Genomic DNA, 19,392 nt, shown 5'->3' with positions numbered 1-19,392 from the left:
GAACAAGATGTTTTTCTTTTGTGAAAAGTACACTGCCAACCAAATTTTAATGGTATAAAAGTGTGCTACCTGAGAAATGAAGTCAGTATGGGGTATTACACAATCAGAATAAATTTACCCAGCCTAGCTTCCTCAGCTTTTCAGACTCAAAGACAGTGAGACTGTATCTTTGAATTAAGTGGTGAATAAAGCATTTTAAGAGAATTACTCCTGTAGAATATAAATGATACTAAGAATTAAAAGAGCTGTGTAAAAGACTAAGAGAATAAAGTTAAAATTTTTAAAAACCATTCTGGAAATATATATGCAGGACCATTCAGGTTTATTCTTTTGATAACTGCCCTCATTTGCAGAACTTGAAAGTCAAAGTGAATTAGAATACTTTCTAATTAAAATACATATATATGTTCCCCGTTCCCCAAGTTCAAGTTCGCATTTCATAAGATTTCCCTCTTGCAAATACAGTAAATAAGATGTAAATATAAGCCTGTCCATTAAGCAAAGAAATGACTAGAAAGAACTAAGTAAACTTAAAAAAAAAGTCAAGGATAGCTGCTATAGTTACAACTCATTGCATGTATCTTTTCAGCAAGAGCCTACAAAAGTGAGATTCAATTTAAAAAGAACAAGCTTAATATTACCAAACATATCCATCCAAAAGTTGGCATTCGTAATTAACCCAATAAAGTATCAAAGAAACTACTTCCAGCATTGTCTATACACAGAAACCAATAAAACTTTTCACATAAAGACAAATTTCAACTAAATTGTAAACATACCAAAGATACTCTACAGTTATAGAAAAATGAATCTACTAAGACCAAGTTTAAAACAAACAAACAGGAAAGGATGGAACCAAGAATCAAAACTAACAAATTAAATTCCATAGTTTAAATTCATCAGAAAGAACTGCAAGCAGAGTCAATGATCTGAATACCTTTGTTGGAGCAGTATCCATGAAAAGCTATAGAAAAAAAGAGAGAGAGAAGGGCGTAAAACTTTCATATAAACTAGAGAATCGAGATGAAATGCACATAGTTAAATACTCTTGAATTTAGGAAGATTAAAGTCAATTTTACTTCGGAAAATGTTCCTTAAAGTAGTCCCTGCCTAATATGAGAGTGCTTGTTATAAAACTAAGAAATTAAATGACTAATCTCTGAAGCTAAAAACCAAAGAATAATGGAAAGAAACATATTTGAAGATCATTTATCTCCCACCGAGCCAGTTTCTCTAATATCTCTCTTCACTTTGTGTTGGCAACAACCTCTGCACCTACTTACCTCGTAAAGGTACCTATCCTAAGTGAGGAACAGCTTTGAAATGTTCAGATAAATCAGTCTGTATCCTTTTTTTTTTTTTTTATTTCTATGTGAATTAATGTGAAGGACCTTAAAGGACTGACTTAAGTTACAAGTATTCTGTAGCTAGGATTGGAAGGAAGACACTACTGGCTACTGAATTTTTTTCCCAGTATAATAAAAAGAATAGCTTCAAAAATATAATTTCTTATTTCTGTCTGACTCCCACTCTTCCAAATAACTTGTGCTCTGTGCTACACATTAAGTGTGGAAAGGCCCTTTGAAGGGCAGCTTGCTTTACAAAAAAGAAAACACCCATCTGCCTATAATATGGACCACCAGTTTCAAATTTTTTAATAACCATCTGTGAAATACTATTTAAAAACAAGTGTACTAGAGCACAATGATGTTTTACACTAACCACTCTGAAGACTTTTATTCTGTCAGTAAAGAATTTAATATATGTTTTGTTTCCCATAATCTACACCTGAGGTGTTCTCATGAGGCCTTTGCATCTTTAAGAGACCCCTCACTGCAATAAGCTTAGCTGCAATTTAATATTAGGCAATACTGCAAACTCTTCAGTATAATAAAAATCCATAACAGTAACCTCCAAAATGAAGCAGCAGCTTCAGCTGATTCTCCCTCTTGTAAGGAATCTTTAAAGAGAAACCGTAACATTTTCCTAAGGCCAAAAAGATTATCAACACATCGCCAAACCTCCTTCACTGCTCACAAATACCGAGCCACCCTCATCCGGAGCAATTCTGCCCTGAAGATCATTCTTAGAAGCAGAGTGAGGAACACGCTGCATTTTCACTGTGCTGATTCATTGAACCTTTTGTGCAAGTACACATAGGGGGAAATTTTGCTTCTTAGCTTGAAATTCTTCCAACCATGCTGACTGTGTCTCAGTCTGCTCTTTGTATTCCCAGCCCACCCTACGACTGTCAAACGCATAATACTAGAGAATATTTACCGGGCCCTAACAGTCAACCTGCCACCAAGTCAAGCACCTAACATGCATGCCCCTCATTTCATCCTCACAGCTCTGTGGATTTTTAATTCTTAAACAGATGAGGGATTTGAGGCATCAAAAGGTAATCAGCCTGTGCTCGATCCCAGTGGGGGGCAGGGACAGCATTTCCCTGGTGTCCTCATGCCTAACCACTAGATTAGTCGGCCTCACAGAATTAGGTCTCTACCGTCAAAGTTTTTCTTCAACCGGGATGCTTCCTTTCTATGACAGTTCTCCCTCAGACCCTCTAAGTTGTATTTTCTCAGTTAACACACAAAACATAAACTCCATGAGAGCCGGGACCTTGTCCCCAACAATGCTCTATTTTTAAGCACCTTAAAAAAAAAAATCCTGACAGAGTAGGTATTCATTACACATTTGTTTAATGAATAGAATATCTGGACAGTTTGGGCTGTGATGACAGCCAATTTGGAAAACAGCATGAGCTCCAGAGGACCTGAATTATGTATTTGGTTGGTTCATTTTTCCCAGATCACTAAGTAATATTCATCTCCCTAATCTGACCTTACAGAGAAACTTACTGAGCACCTACTACGATATTGTCTGCTAGCCCAGGCAGCGCAGGACTAAGTAGTAGACGTTCGATAAATCATTTACGTGCAGCTCTACGAAGCAGCTTTATTTGTCGGAAAGAGTACAGGTCAGGAGACTGGGGTTTAGTCATGGCTTTCCCAAAAATAAACCACATCAGTTGGGCCAAATCACTTATCTCTGGTCCTTGGCTTCCTCAGGAGGAAGAATGGAGGGTTGTGTTATTTCTAGATGATATCTTGAAATTCTTTCAAAAAATCAAAATACCTGTCCTGTCAATTCAGAGATGCCCAGAAACTCTCAGAGATTTCCAAGAAACGTGACATATATGTGCCCACACCCTCCTTCCATCCTAAATATCCACAGTGAAGTTTCATTCATTCATTCTTCCTAATAACCCCAGCAGGGAATTGAGAAAACCTGTTCCCATTCAAAGGCACAGAACAGTTAACATTTGCACTGGCTGGCAGTTCCCTGGCATTAGTACCATATCCACAACCTAATTACTCCTGGTTCCCTTCATCTCTATGCCAAGCCACTCCTTTTGTCCATTCAAGCAGTAACATTAAAACAGTGTTAATTTTTTGTGTGTGTGCGGAGCTGGAATGCCTAAGGAATGTTTAAGGCAAATAACTAACACTGACACCATCAGACATAAAGAGGTTGAGGAACTAAGTAAATACATAAACCAATAAAATAAATTCACAATATGAACAAATTTAAAAGTACAGGAACAAGTCATAGGCAAAAAGAAAAATAAACACTACATACTTTGATGAGCTTCAATTACCAAAATTTAAAAATCTACATACAACATGAAACTCTTTGGGAAAAATGAACTTATTTCCCCCTTGATTCAGCACGCTACATAACAGCATTCCTTTTCCATCAAGAAAAATATGCTTGTATCACTGCAAACAATGAATATGCATGACTATTTTATACATAATAAGTATTCGATAAATACTTCTTGAATTAATGAATAAATTTTCCTTGTCTGGTATGAATTTTAAAAATCCTAAAAAGAAAGAGGGAGGGGAGCACTGTATTTGTTTAATATTATTTGATGAATATCCAATCCAAAAATAAACCAAACCCATTGCCATCCAGATTCGTAGCGACCCCATAGAACTGCCCTATAGGGTTACCAAGGAGCAGCTGGTGGATTCAAACTGCCGACCTTTTGGTTCTCAGCTGAACTCTTTAACCACTACACCACCAGGACTCTGAACATCCAGTACAGCACCATTAATCAGTGCTTTAAAATGGCAATCCTGACTTCGCCTAGAGCATCTCCAATAAAATTCTTTACTGATAAAATATAGACACTCTTTAAAAGACTATCATGGCAGACGCTGGAAAACCTTTTTTTTAAAAAAAAGGCAAATAATTTAAAAGATTTTTAAGACAAACCACCAAGAATCTTTTAACTAGTTGTTATTACCAACTTACTAGTCAGAAACTTAAAAACAAAAAAAGTACAATAAATTGAAGCTCTGTGCCAACTGAAAAATCGGATAAATTATCACACAGAGATCATGCAGTAGAGTCAGTCTTTAACTTTTTTTTTTTTCTGATGTTAATAAAGAGGGAAGAAGAATGCGCACTGTGCCATTTGCTCATCCCTCCTTCCTGCACAGCAAGGGTTTTGTTTTGTTTTTTTTATTCGTTCAGAAAACATTTCTGGAAGGCCCTATTTAAGGACTGGGAATATAGAAATAAAAATAAGATTTAGACATCTGGTCTCAAGGAAGTTCATGGGAAAATCAAATACTGTATTTGGCCCTGTCCAGCTTTTTTTCTGTGTTATTTCTCCCACCTTGAGAGTTACCTAGCTCCAAATAAACTCAAAGCCCTCCTCTCCCCCACCCAACTTCATTGACTCCTACCAGCTCATTCAGATCTCGTCTTTTCTTGGTTATTATTAGCGTTAATATATACAATTTACACTGTATTTATGTCCTTCACATGCTGCACTGGAACTGCATCAGGAAAACAACGCAAAGTAAAAAATCCAGTCTTTGCACGTGGCAGGAACTGGATGAATGGCTAGATGAGAAGTTGAAGGGCTCAGGGTAGGAATAAAACCCCTATCAGTCCGCTCCTTTCTCAAGCCTGTCTTCTGAGGTACCTCTGGGTGGGTTTGAACCGCCAACTTTCTGTTAGTAATCGAGCACTTAACCATCTGTGCCACCCAGGGGCTCCAGTAAAGAGTACACACTAGAGTAAACACCAAGTGTGAAGTGTGGCTGGCTAGACACTAAACAGTAGTGAACACATAACAAAGGACTATGTGAACAAAAACAGACGCCAAGCATACTATATTAAATGCACACACATATGAAATATCCTGGGATCTCTGGGAATTCAATTTACAGATAAAATAGGCCGCAATAAAAATGTCAAAGGACGAAAGTAAAAAAGTTTCAAGGTATTTAAGGGCTGGGCAGGCAGAAGTGACAACATGCAGAAATTTTTATAAACCATTTCCATGTCTAAGAATCTCCACAATGCAATAATAATTGTTGGCAACAGTGTGGAAAAATTGGAACCCTCATAAGTTGCTGGTGGTGCAGCCACTCTGGAAGAGTTTCGCAGTTCCTTAAAAAGTTAACCATGGAGTTAGCACGTAACCCAGAAATTCCCCTCCTAGATACATACGCGAGAGAACTAAAAACATGTCAACATAAAAACATGTACACGAATGTTTATAGCAGCATTATTCATAATAGCCAAAAAGTGGGAACAACCCAAATGTCCATAAATTAATGAACTGATACAATGTGGCATATGAATAGGCAAAAAAGTGAAAAAAAAGAAAAAAGTACCCACAAAATATTTCCTTGACTCAGAAAGGAACACTCGCCTTAAGTCTTTTCATTTTTCAGAAGTTGTCAATACCTAAAGCTATTTTAAAAGTGGAAAAGCAGGTGGCAACAAAGTAAGGAGAGAGATTTAACACAAACTGTCATAATGTGGAACATTTTAGAATATGGCAAGCAAATTCCACACAATTTCAAAGCTCTGCCTGTATCTTCCCTCCTCCCGCCCTCACCGAGATATTATATAAAATTTCAGGATACAAAGTTTCTCCCATATATCTTTTCAAATGGGGAAAGAAGTACAATATTTAAAATTCACACACCTTGGCCTTGCGTTTTCATCTCCAGAAATTCACCCTACAGATACAGTGACACATGTATGCAGGTAAGTACACGGATGTTACTGCAGCCATTTGCAATATGGATGGGAAAGACCCCAAACTACCATGAAATAAATCACAGTTCAGCCTACAGTGGGACACCATGCAGAGAGCTCTTCATGCCAGTACGGTACAATCTCTAGAATCTTTCCAACACATAGTAAATTGAAGGAAGAGGGAAGAGGACTATTACCAGGGAAGGGAGACTATATATCTCGTAATGTTTGTCTTAAAAAAACTAATAAGCAAACAAACAAAAAGCATGTGCACGCACTGCTTCTTAAGAAAACCATGACTGAGTGAAAACAAGTTGGGAAGGAACGGTCCAGGTTGCCATTTGCTGAGGAGTATGCTGCAAACCCTCCCCAGAAAACCAATTAAAAAACCTAATAATTCAAACTCTGCATCCAAAATTATTTTAATTTGTCTTATACATCACACTGAAACAATCATTTAGTATCATTTTTTCAGGTAGTCAAGAGTATCACTGAGGGACACTTGGAGAAAACCCTTACTCCCCTGGAGCTATCTGACAGTGAGGTGAGGCCCCTTCGCTATCTTAGCTTGTAACCTGAGTAAGAGCATTGTGATTTTATATAATGCAACTCTTTCCTGGGTATCCTGCATGGTGATTATTTTCCGAAGTCAGTTCATAGGTCACTGCCTTATCAAGGCCAGCCACATTGCATTTTGTCTCCATGAAGTAGGAGGAAGATTTTACTGTAATGACTTTGCTGTCAAAAACCACCTTTTTGATTGGAAACAACTTAAACATCAATAATGTTTAAACAACTTAAACATCAATAAGGAGCTGTGTTAACAGAATACTAAGCAGTCATTAAAAACAAATGGTGGGGGGGGAGATGAGGCAGCTTTGTATTTCACCCATACAGAACAATTGTTCTGCTAAGAAATAGCATGAAAATAAAACCATGTGCAGAACATGCTGTATGCCACCATGTACTCGTATGGTAGAGGACACATAAATATGTATGTAAGCATAGTCTATTTGTGGAAGAATTCACAAGAAACTGGAAACAGCAGCTGCCTCTGGGGAAGGGCACTTGGTGGCTGGCGGACCAACTTTTCACTATATAGGCCTGTACCTTTAGAATTACAGTTCTGTGCCATGTACTTGCTCTAAAATTTAATTAAATGCCATTAAACTTCTTTTAAGAGGTATAAATAACAAAAGACATAAGGAATGTGCAGGCTCCCCCTACCCCTAGCCCTTGGGGGGGCCATGTCCCAGGTGGGTACACAGTGGGAGAACACTGTTATCAGCCTCAGCAAGCTGGCCTCGCCTCCTGCAGCGCCACCCCCGACTCTGGACCTTCCTTTAAAGGCGCCAGCCAGGGACAGGTACCTATAGCAGTTTCTTTTTCTTCCTCCTCCTCCTCCCAAGGGCCATCCACCAAATGCTGAGAAACTTTCCACTCTCCTCTCAGCTTTTTTTAAAATAGACCTTAGTTTCCAGACTGTCATCAACCCAGAATATAATTTCTACTAAATTTCTTTGTTTATCTAAACACTTTCTAATGTTCTGACCACTCCAGTTTACCTGGACTGGAGGGAAACGGTTTATGAAAATCCCGTATGCCCAGCTTTACACATTCCACCACGGAAAACAGACTGCAAGTTCTCTTAAAACCGTGGACCTCTAGCTATACTGTTTACAACGCGTTTTCACATACATCATCACATATAATGCCTTCACAGGCTTCAGTGTCAATCCTGGTAAACCCAACAGCTGCCAAATTGGATTTATCAGTCTTCGTGAATTATAGAACCAGCACTAATAACACAGCTATCAGTTCAAAAGCGACAGTTCTGGGTACTCAGCATGCTAACTGGTTCAAATGCCATCAACGTGACACATTCCTTCCCGAAGCTCTGGGAGGGGGATTATCCCTAGGAGGTTTGGGGTGTGTGCACGCTGGGGAGGAGCAGAGTGGAACTAGGACCAGAGAAAGAGATGATCTGGCTCCCGTGCTCGGCTAGGGGAATACTCCACCATGCTAGCCTCGCTTGGTTTCTTACTGAGCACCAGAGCGGTTTGGCAAACGCCAAACAAACAGGGCAGCTCCCGCGCCAGGCGTGTTCAGCGCGCTCGGGGAATCCTCTAGAGCTTATTCAGAGGTTCAAACTCAAGTGAGAGCCAACTGTGCCTCCAACTCCGTCAGTGTCTGCAAGAACTTAGAAAAAGCCCGAGAGGGAGGGACACATTCGAGGCGCTGGGCTGATGCCAGCCATTTAGAAAGGTGACCCTCGGCCCGTCTTGCTGAGGTAGAAAGGTGCAAAACCGGTAAAGTTACAGCTCTCAGCGAACGCAGATAACAACTCTGGGTAGGGGGGTGGGATGCCGAAGGGGGTGTGGCCGGCTGGGGGAGTGGGAGTAGAGACGCGTCGGACCGGCCCGGGGAGGCTCCTCTACAGCCTGGGTGGGTGGGCTAGGACCCCATCGCGCGGTTCGGCATGTCCGGGGTGCCCCGTCACGCGCTCGCCGGCTCACCGGAGATGTCTAGGTACAGGTCGTCCTGGTGGTCCAGGCGGTGCAGTTCCTGCGACGTGGAGCTGCGGCTCTTCTTCACGCCCGCCGAGGCCGACGAGCAGCGCCGCGAGCAGGGGGGCGCGGCGGCCCAGCTCGGCCGCCGCTCGCTCTTCCGCTTCATGGAGGCGGCCGCGGCCAGTCAGGGGGCCACAACCATGGCCCCGCGCGCCCGCCGAGGCCCCGCCAGCCCTGCGCGCGGGCACTCGGGGCGGCGGGCGCGGAGCGGCGCTGCAAGGACGACGTGGGCTGGCCGAGCCCGGCGGGAGGCGGCGGCGCAGGAGCCGGAGGAGGGGCCCGGCCCACAGCGCCTGCCCCGCTCCCTCCTGCGGCCGCCGCGGGACCCGCGCCGCAGCGCTCGCTACAGCGCCTCCTGCCGCTGCCGGCGCCCCCCAGCCCGCCCCCAGGTCCCCGCAGCCCGCTAGCGCGGCCGAGGCGACGGTGCTGCCTCCGCCGGCTGGGGCTGCCCGGGGTAACCGCGCGCGCCCACGGCGGCCCCGGACGCTGCTGCCGAGGCGCCCGAGCACAGCGGGCCGCGGCTCCCGGGGACCCCAGGAGGGCTGTTCCGTGGAGTTTCATTCACAAAAAAGGGCCCACAACCCTCCTCGGGGCCCGAAAACTGAGGCCTTTCATTGGTCACTGTTGCGTGACGTCACGGAGACGGGACCTTTCTACAGGCAGGTACCCAGTGACGCCATAAAGAAAAGTCTGAGCGGTTCCACCAATCAGAGATAAAGTGTGCCCGCGGCCCCCTGCCGGCCCCCCAACTTTGCAGTTTCTTCTGTGACCCTGGAGTGCCAAGACCCCAGTGCTCAACTTCCTTTAGTGAGTCACCAAACCTTTACACAGCCCCACCCTACTATTTTAACTCCGTTCCTTGGCATTTATATGTTTTAAAATGTGTCTTGGTTTTCCTTGTAATTCGCGCCAAGGTAATGGGACTCTTGGAATGGCTGCTGCCTTAGAAAAGTTTTGACTGATTAAGTCGTTCGCAGCTATGTACATTGACTTCAGAACTTCAGAAGAACTACTTAAATCAGCTGCCTTCTGTTTATAGGCCTATGTTCGGCATTCAAAAAAACCAAGGGCTTCTTAAAAAAAAAAAAAAAAAAAAGCGGATAAAACTACCGCGGAAACACGATATCCCGTAATGGTTTGCACCTCACAGATCCTCCTCTTGGAATCCAGTACCCGCATTAACTCAGTAATTTTATACACTGGTTGCTGTGTTTTTCTTAGCTAAGGTGTCGACAGGCCCGATTATATTATGAAGTACTGAAGCAAGTGGCAAAGTTAGTCCTTGAACTTTTTTTTATCTTTTCAAACTGTAAGGTCATATCCCCTGCTTTTTCTACAGAGTTAAAATAATGCCTCTCTCTCTCTCAAACTTAACCAAAACTGTCATTTTGGAGGATCTTTAAACAAATTTCCATGGTAGCATCTAAATTTTTTTTTTTTTTTCTGGGTTAGCATCTAAAAGGGGTGAAAAGTTTGGAGGGCAGTCTTTAGATTTCATAGTCCAAAATTCTACAGTATCTTCAAGTTATTCCTGGTTTTCAGAAGTGTTTTAGTGATTTACCCTGAAGTTCCAGCCTCTGTAAGAGAAAGATGAATTTGACTCAGTTGGCATGGAAGCTTCTCAGAAATACAAGTTTTGATATAGTGCCTCTCTCTACCACCACTATTAACTTCTCCTGTTCTGGGCTTTGACCTCAAGCACTGAGTTAAGGATGGGTGGAGGCTAGGAAAGAAGGTCCTGACAACCTCAAACTGCTTGGAACTAGAGACCAATAACTCTGTTAAGAACTTTTTCTCAAACTTTGTAAGCATGGTCATTTTGCCCCTGTTTCACGTAAGGAAATCAGTGAAGACTTTAAAGATAATTTACGTGTTAATCTGAAGCAGCAGCAAGGAAGCATGAGGCTGAGGGGCTATGCATGTAAGTCTTGGTGAACAGAAACCATGCCAGGTCACCAGACCTCTGTTCTGTCTGGAAGAAGGAAGCCTTTCAGACTGCCCTGGGGGATCCAGACTATCAGGGATTTTACCAAAGTAGGTCTTGTGGTCTTGTTTTGAATAGATACTACAGTTGGCTGCCCCTGAGGAATGAGAGGCCTAGGACATTGGGAGTTGTCATCTTGGCTCCCTTGAATTACCCAATTACAAGCACCCCATGACATTCTATTTTTTCAGAGTGACTTACTAAATGTCAACCTAAGACTAAAGTGCCAAGTTCACTTACACCAATTTCCGTTCTCTCACCTTCAAATGTAGTGTTGGAGCTAGAAATTCTATCAAAATGCATATGATTTAAATAAGAGTGTCAAAAATATAGATAATTACACCGTTTAAGCCTTTTCACATTTTACAAATATGTAATTTTCTAGCTTTGTTATTACAATATCATTAAGAGAGAAGGTATATAATTACATTTTGTGATTATGGAGAAATATCTTCCATTCTTGGGAACAGGAAGTCGATGTGCTAAGTGTACACATAAAGTGTTTTTTTTTTCCTATAAAACAGAACATGGTTATATTTAATGTACAACATCTGTACAACCAAAAAATAAACAACAATGAAATAAATTCGGGGGAGGGGGGAAACATGGCATTTCATTTGCAAGGCATGACAATGAAAATATAAATATACGTGATCATAAATTAACTCTTAGAAACCAATAGCAAACTAATCTTCCAAGATAAATGAGGGGGGAAAAACATAGAGGAAAACGAAATAATACAAATGACTGTTAAGGATACATGGTGATGATGACAGAGTGTGACATTAACGGAAGAAAATAATTTCTTTGTAACATCACATTGTTAGAAATTTAAGATGCCATCATCTGATCATCCTACAATTGAAGGAAACAGGGAGCTCCTTCCATTCACTAACAGTGGGGGAGAAGACTGACAGTCTCTTCACTCAGGGGGAATTAGGTAGTTTTAGCTGAAATTTTTCATAAAGTTTTAAACCCTGTTTACATTTTGGTTTTAAGTCATGTTTAGATAGTGGCTGAAATAATATCACCTATTATTTAGTTGATAGTTGTTTTGTGTGGACACTCTTCCCCCTCTCCAATGAACAGACGTCAGGGCTCTGAGAATTTGGCCACAGGCAATGTAGTTAAGTTTGCTTGGTTGGTTGGTTTGTTGTTCATTGTTTGATTGTTGTTCATTGTTTGATTGTTGTTCATGGAATTTTAGAGCTTGAGAAGTACCTTAAAACAATATTTGATCCAAGACTGTCCGTTCACAGTGAGGACATCGGGACCCAGAGAAGTAGTTGCTGTTTAGTCAGGCCAACCCATGACGACCCCAAGTGTGTCTGAGTAGAACTGTGGGTTTTCAATGGCTGATTTTTCAGAAGTGGGTCACCAGGCCTGTCCTCTGAGGTGCCTCTGGGTGAACTCCAACCTCCAACCTCTTGGTTAGCAGCCAAGCATGTTAATCATTTGCACAACCCAGGGATTCCAGGGGAGAGAACCTAGACGCCCTCAAAGACTTTTCCTGGAGCTGTTTGAACTTAGGGAACATATACATCTGGTTGTGATTCTCCATATTAAGGGAGAAAATTTTTTAAAGGGGGAGGGGACAAAGTTCTATAAAATATTCCTATCTTTTCTAGGTTCTACGTCCCTACAAGGAAAACAATTATGGAAGGTTTTCTTATTACAGGCAGTCCCCGGGTTATGAATGTATGACTTACAGACAAGTGGTACTTAAGAACTGACTGCCAGAGAGCCTATTACATTAAAATGTTGAGTTAAATACATACAATGGTTCCTAATAACTAACGCATGCACACACTACTCTGTCCTGCTCCTGAAAACACTGCAGTTTGGAAGTGTTTCTTAAGTGTTTTATATGCATAGAAAGGTAAAATATATGCTGTGGTACTAAGACATTTGACTGATGTGAAATAAGAACCATATGTTCTGTTCTGATTTACATATAAATTCAACTTATTTCAGACAGACTTAGGAATGGACCTCATGCATAACCCGAAGACTGCCTGTATGTGTATTTCAGATAGATCATATTCAGAAAATTAGCAATCTTTTACTAAAATTAGTAGAAACTTGATTGATAAAGAGCTCTGGTGGCATGATAAGTGATGCTAAAGTTTCAAATAAAAATATAAGTTCCAGAATCAGTGAATTACAGTTTTAATTATGTGAAGAAGAGCAATTTGTTTAGGGTCAAGTAAAACTAGTGTGGTTCGAGTGGCAGGCATATGGGAAAATGGGCACATACTAACATCCCCACTAGCATATTTGACAAGAAATATGGTAGTGGGATATTAGTTTGGTTTTGTTTAATTGGATATTCTGGTAACCCAGCATTAATCTGAAATCCACCATGTTCCTGACCTTGAGACTGAAAATCTTTGGACTTGTAAAAAAAAGGAAGAAAATTAACATCTATTGACCTACCGGCACATGCTATATGTAGCCACCAGCTACATACAGTGCTAGGGGCTTCACACAAATGCCCTGTTAGATGTTAGTGAGTATCATGGATTGAATAATGTCCCCCCAAAAAATGTGTGTATCAGTTTGGCTGGGCCATGATTCCCAGTATTGTGTGATTTACCTATAAATTGTAAATTCTGCCTCTGTGATGTTAATGAGGGAGAATGGGCGGCAGTTGTGTTAGTAAGGCAGGACTCAATTTACAAGATTGGATTGTGTCTTGAGGCAATCTCTTGAGATACAAAAGCAAGAAGTGAGCAGAGAGACTGGGCCTCATGCCACCAAGAAAGCAGTGCCAGGAGCAGAGCACGTCATTTGGACCCCGGGATCCCTGTGCAGAGAAGATCCTAGTCCTGGGGAAGACTGAGGAGAAGGCCGACAGAGAGGGAAAGCCTTCACCTGGAGTTGACACCTTGAGTTTGGACGTTTAGCCTACTTTACTGTGAAGAAATAAATTTCTCTTTGTTAGAGACATCTATCTGTGGTATTTCTGTTATAGCAGCACTAGATGACTAAGACAGTGAGGAATCACATTTTTGAGAGGTCAAGATCGTTATCCTGGGACCCACAGTGGGTTTGGTTTGGAAACCCCTGGTACAGAAACACGAGTGGCTCCAAAGTAGTTCTGTGTTCTCAGGCCAGGACCATTCCTCCTGTGGAGAACGGAATCTGAAGGGATCTTATCTTCAGGGTGGGCTTCCGAAAATGAATGATGTCTACAACAGTGTACATGTCAGAAATCTGGGTAACCTCTTTCCACCTCAGACCAGACCCTGATGTTGTAGATTTTTAAAACAATATTCCTGATGTTAATTTGGTTTTTGATTATATACTCTCCTCCCAGGAAATAATAATAACAATGGAATGTGGGGGGAGGGGGCACTGAGGAACCAGTGAGATTCTGGCTGTTTTGAGCCTTGAGATCAGTTAGAGTGTGACTGAGGATGTTGTCACCCAAAAGCCAAAGAGGCTGGTGTCTGGGGACCCTGAGTAATACCCAAATCTTTCCTTCCCGTAGCCTTTTGAAAAGTGCTGAGATGCTGTTGACATTACTATCAGATATTCAGTATGTGGACAGGTAGGATATAGTCATCTGGAAGAATGGAAAACGGCACATGGAGATCACCGCATTCATTCTCTTCCTGGTTAAAGGCTTCTGCCAAGTCTGAGTGTACATGTTCATCCTCCTTATTTACGCTTCGCTTTTTTATCTCAAATAACAAAATAATACATGAACAAATGTGATAATATATATATTTAATTTAAGCAAAGCAAAAATCTATTTTTAAAAAACAAAAAAGTTCCCTTTCACTGTCACACCTCAATCCCACCCTTACAGATACCGCCATTAACAGTCTATATTTAGATTTTAAAACCTAGATTCTTAAAAATAAATTGGTTTATACAATACACATATTATTCTGTGAATGGCTTTTTTCACTTAATACTGCATCTTGAGAATTCTCTTTGTCAATCTTTAAGACCAACTCATCCATTCTAATGACTGCGTCGGTTTCCCTCTTCTGTGTTCTACATATTTTCCTACGGATAGAGGCTTAGGTTGTGTTGTGGGGAAGGGAGCGCAACAATTCAAACAATGCTGCAATGAATATCCTAACATATGTATATCAACAAGAGGTAGAATTACCGGCTCAAAGGGTTATTTGCTTTTTAAATTTTGATGAATACTAACAATATTTTAGGGTAAAAAAAAACTATTGAAATCACTGGATATAATCAATATTATTTAACTTTGAGAATCAAAAATGATCTCTCACTGTTATTCTATTTACATATCACTGATCACTAGTGCATGTTGTAAAGTGTCCGTTAGATGTTTGCAGTAATTTTCCAAAGAATTTTTTATCCATGTCCTTTGCCCATTGTTCTAGTTGATTATTTTCATTTTCTTTTAGGTTTGTGGGATCTGTTTACATATTATGAATATCAGCCCTTCAAGCTTTGCAGATGTTGATTGCCTGTCCATTCTTTGTCATATTTCTTTGTTGATGTTGCTCTGAAAAAGTTTTAAATATTTTAATGCCAAACCAATTTTGCCAATCTTTTTTAAGACATCTGGGTCTTAGATCTTTCCCATCCCAGTATTTTAAAAGTATTTTTTACTTACTTCTGGCTCATTTAGAGTATTACTATATTTAGCTCTTTAATCAAGCTGGAATTTATTTTGGTCATGGAGGATAAGGATAATTTTATCCCCAATACTTTTTATTAAATAGTCCATCTTTTCCCCATTGATTTGAAATGCTACCCTTTTATATGTTCGTTTCCAAAACTTAAAATACTTAAAAATAAGTGTATATAAGTATACTGTGGTCTGTTTGTGCCGTTATTGTTAGGTGCCCTCCAGTCCCGACTGTGTACAACAAAATGAAACACGGCCTGGTCCTGCACCATCCTCACAATCATTATGCTTGAGCCCGTTGTTGCAGCCACTGTGTCAATCAGTCTTATTAAGGGTCTTCCTCTTCTTCGATGACCCTTCTTTACCAAGCATGATGTTTGTCCATGGACTGGTCCCTCCTGATAACATGTCCAAAGTACGACAGACGAGGTTTTACCATCCTCGCTTCTAAGGAGCATTCTTGCTATAATTCTTCCAAGACAGATTTGTTTGTTCTTCGGGCAGTCCATAGTATATTCAGTATTCTTCTCCAACACCATAATTTAAAGGTATTGATTCTTCTTCATTCTTCCCTTATTCATTGTCCAGCTTTCTCATGCATATGAGGCAATTGAAAATACCTTGGCTTGGGTCAGGCACACCTTAGTCCTCAAAGTGACATCTTTGCTTTTCAACACTTTAAAGAGGTCTTTTGCAGCAGATTTGCCCAATACAATGCATTTTTTGATTTCTTGATTGTGGATCCAAGTAAAATGAAGTCCTTGATAACTTCAATATTTTCTCTGTTTATCATGATGCTGCTTACTGGTCCAGTTGTGAGGATTTTTGTTTTCTTTATGTTGAGGCGCCATCCATACGGAAGGCTGTGGTCTTTGATCTTCATCAGTAAGTACTTCAAGACCTCTTCACATTCATCAAGGAAGGTTGTGTCATTTGCATAACTCGAGTTATTAATGAGTCTTCCTCCAGTCCTTATGCCCCATTCTTCTTCATGTAGTCCAGCTTCTTGGATTATTTGCTCAGCATACAGATTGAATAAGTACGATGAAAGGATACAGCCCTAACGCACAACTTTCTTGACTTTAAACCACACAGTATCCCCTTGCTCTTTTCAAACGACTGCCTCTTGGTCTATGTACAGATTCTGCGTAAGTACAATTAAGTGTCTGGAATTCCCATTTGCAGTGTTATCCACAATTTGTTATGATCTACACAGTCGAATGCCTTTGCATAATCAATAAAACTCAGGTAAACATCTTTCTGGTATTCTTTCAGCTAAGATCCATCTGATATCAGCAATGATACTCCTCATTCCATATCCTCTTCTGAGTCAGGCTTGAACTTCTGGCAGTTCCCCGTCAATGTACTGCTGCAAAGGCTTTTGAATAATCTTCTGCAAAATTTTACTTATATGTAATATTAATGATATTGTTAGATAATTTCTGCATTCTGTTGAATAAGCTTTCTTTGGAATGGGCACAAGTATGGATCTCTTCTAGCCTGTTGGCGAAGCAGCTGTCCTCCAAATTTCTTGGCATAGATGAGTACCTGCAGGGCTGCATCCTTTCACTGAAACATCTCAATTGGTATTCTGTCAATCCCTGGAAACTTGTTTTTCACCAGTGCCTTTAGTGCAGCTTGGACTTCTTTCAGTACAATCGGTTCTTGATTGTGTGCTATTTCCTGAAATGATTGAATAAATTGGTACAGTGACTCTATGTATTCCTTCCATCTTCTTTTGATGCTTCCTGCATTGTTCAATATTTTCCCTGTAGAATCCTTCAATACTGCAACTTGAGGCTTGAATTTTTTCTTCAGTTCTGTAAGCCTGAGAAATGCCGAGCATGTTCTTCTCTTTTGGTTTTCTAACTCCAGGTCTTTGCACATTTCATTATAATGCTTTACTTTGTCTTCTTGACCTGATGTTTGAAATCTTCTGTTCAGCTCTTTTACTTCATGATTTCTTCCTTTTGCTTTTGCTACTATACATTCAAGAGCAAATTTCAGAGTCTCTTCTGACATCCATTTAGGTCTTTCTTTCCTGTCTTTTTAATGACCTCTTGCTTTCTTCATGTGTGATGTCCTTGATGTCATACCACAGCGTGTCTGGTCTTTGGTCATTAGTGTTCAGTGCATCAAATCTATTCCTGAGATGTTCTCTAAATTCAGATGGGATATACTCAAGGTCTTATCTTGGCTCTTCTGGACTTGCTCTAAGTTTTTTCAACTTCAACTTGAAATTGCATGTGAGCAATTGATGGCCTGTTATGAAGTCAGCCCCTGGCCTTATTCTGACTGATGATATTTAGCTTTTCCATCGTATCTTTATACAAATGTAGTCAGTTTGATTCCTGTATTTTCCCTCTGATGAAGCCCATGTGTATAGGTGCTATTTATGTTGCTTAAAAAAGGTAACTACAACGAAGACGTCCTTGGTCTTGGAAAATTCTATCATGCAATCTCCAGTGTCATTTCTGTTACCAAGGCCATATTTTCCAACTAGTGATCCTTCCAACTTTCACATTCCCATCACCAGTAATTATCAATACATCTTGATTGCATGTTTGATCAATTTCAGACTGCAGAAGTTGGTAAAAATCTTGAATTTCTTCATCTCTGACCATAGTGGTTGATGTGTGAATTTGTAAATAATAGTCATATTTACTGGTCTTCCTTGTAGGTGTATAGATATTTTGCTATCACTGACAGCATTGTACTTCAGGATCTCTTCTGCTTCTAGTCTCTATTTTTTATTGAATTTTTTTCCTACTTCTGGGTCTATTTAAATTACAGTAGCTTTGTAATATGGTTTGGGGTCCAGTAGGACAAATTCCTCCTTACTGTTTTTCTTTTCAAAAATATTCTTCTAATATGGCCCTCATCAACCACCTTAAACTAGGCGTAAAACTGAAGAGTGAGCCAACCAGACATTATGTGCCTCCTGATGTGATGTGATGTGATATGATGAACACAGCATAACCTTTATGATATTCTAGCCAAAAATGTTTAACCTGAATCTAACCAGGCCTTCAGATTTAACTTCAGTTTACATAAAACATAAGGGGTGGAGGAACACATTAATTGGTGCATAAGGCAACAATCCAACAAATCCTGAACATGGGACTTTCTATAAACTCTGTCTCTTCAACAAGTAAATGTCATGGGTAGGAAAAAACTGGGACAAAGTAGGGGGTGGGGAGAATCTTTGGTGGATGAAAAGGGACTTAAGAGCCATAACAACCAAATGTGCTGCATCAGCCCTAATTGGATCCAGGCCTGAACAAACCAGCTATAAAAGATGAGCTTAGGACAGCTGGAAATGTTTGAATATGGACTGGGTATTTGGTGATATTAGGGAACTATTGCTAAATTCGGGGGCAATGATAAGAGTAATGTGGTTATGTAGGAAAATGGCCTTATCTTATGATGATGCATACTGAAGAATTTATGGATAAAATATTAGAGTGTAACACTTTAAAATGGTTCTGTAAATATACACTCTATGTATTATCTACCTATCTATCTATGAACAAATTAGTCTTTGAAGAAATACAACCAGAATGCTTCTTAGAAGTAATGCTCAACTCCCTTACTTTGAACATGTCATCAGGAAAGACCAGTCACTAGAAAAGGACATCATGGTTGGTAAAGTGGTGGGTCATCAAAGGTGAAGGAGGCCCTTGGTGAGATGGACTGACACAGTGCTGAAACAATGGACTCAAACATATCAACAATCATGAAGACGGTGAGGACTTGGCAATGTTTCGTTCTGTTATACACAAGGTTCCTATGAGTCAGAGCCAACTCAACGGAAACTAACAACATATCTATCTATGAAGCAACTATGGCAAAGTATTAACAACTGTTGAATTAGGTAGTTGTTACTTGGTGTAAGAATGGTGTAGGGGTGGCATCTGACCTCTTCTAACTTCACAAGGGGGAAGGAGAATCAAGGTCAACAGCTGAAGACTGATTCCTATGAGTCAGAGGTCAGGCTCACAGGCTCCCCTCTCTACCATTTTTTACCAATTCTGACACCAACCATCCTTCCTGCGGCACTCTCTGCTTCTCTGCTGGGTTTAATAATTCATTGCAATGGCCACACAGAACTCACAGATAATGCTTACAATTATGGGGTTTATGAGGGAAGT

The 19,392-nt window shown here is 40.5% G+C and overlaps 1 protein-coding gene across 3 annotated transcripts in view; it reads right to left on the bottom strand.

The window, feature by feature from the left end:
• The window catches only part of CDC14B (cell division cycle 14B), a 121,417-nt gene extending 112,672 nt beyond the window's left edge, over positions 1–8,745 (bottom strand). For all 3 annotated transcript variants that reach the window (XM_064291122.1, XM_064291121.1, XM_064291125.1), the window contains exon 1: positions 8,586–8,745. In XM_064291122.1, the coding sequence (XP_064147192.1) occupies positions 8,586–8,745 (160 nt within the window). The remainder of the gene's footprint in view (positions 1–8,585) is intronic.
• Between the last annotated feature and the right edge of the window lie 10,647 nt (positions 8,746–19,392).

The sequence above is a fragment of the Loxodonta africana genome, chromosome 9 (genome assembly GCF_030014295.1).
Source record: "Loxodonta africana isolate mLoxAfr1 chromosome 9, mLoxAfr1.hap2, whole genome shotgun sequence".
NCBI classification, from domain to species: domain Eukaryota; kingdom Metazoa; phylum Chordata; class Mammalia; order Proboscidea; family Elephantidae; genus Loxodonta; species Loxodonta africana.
This window is presented reverse-complemented; position numbering and strand designations above follow the sequence as displayed.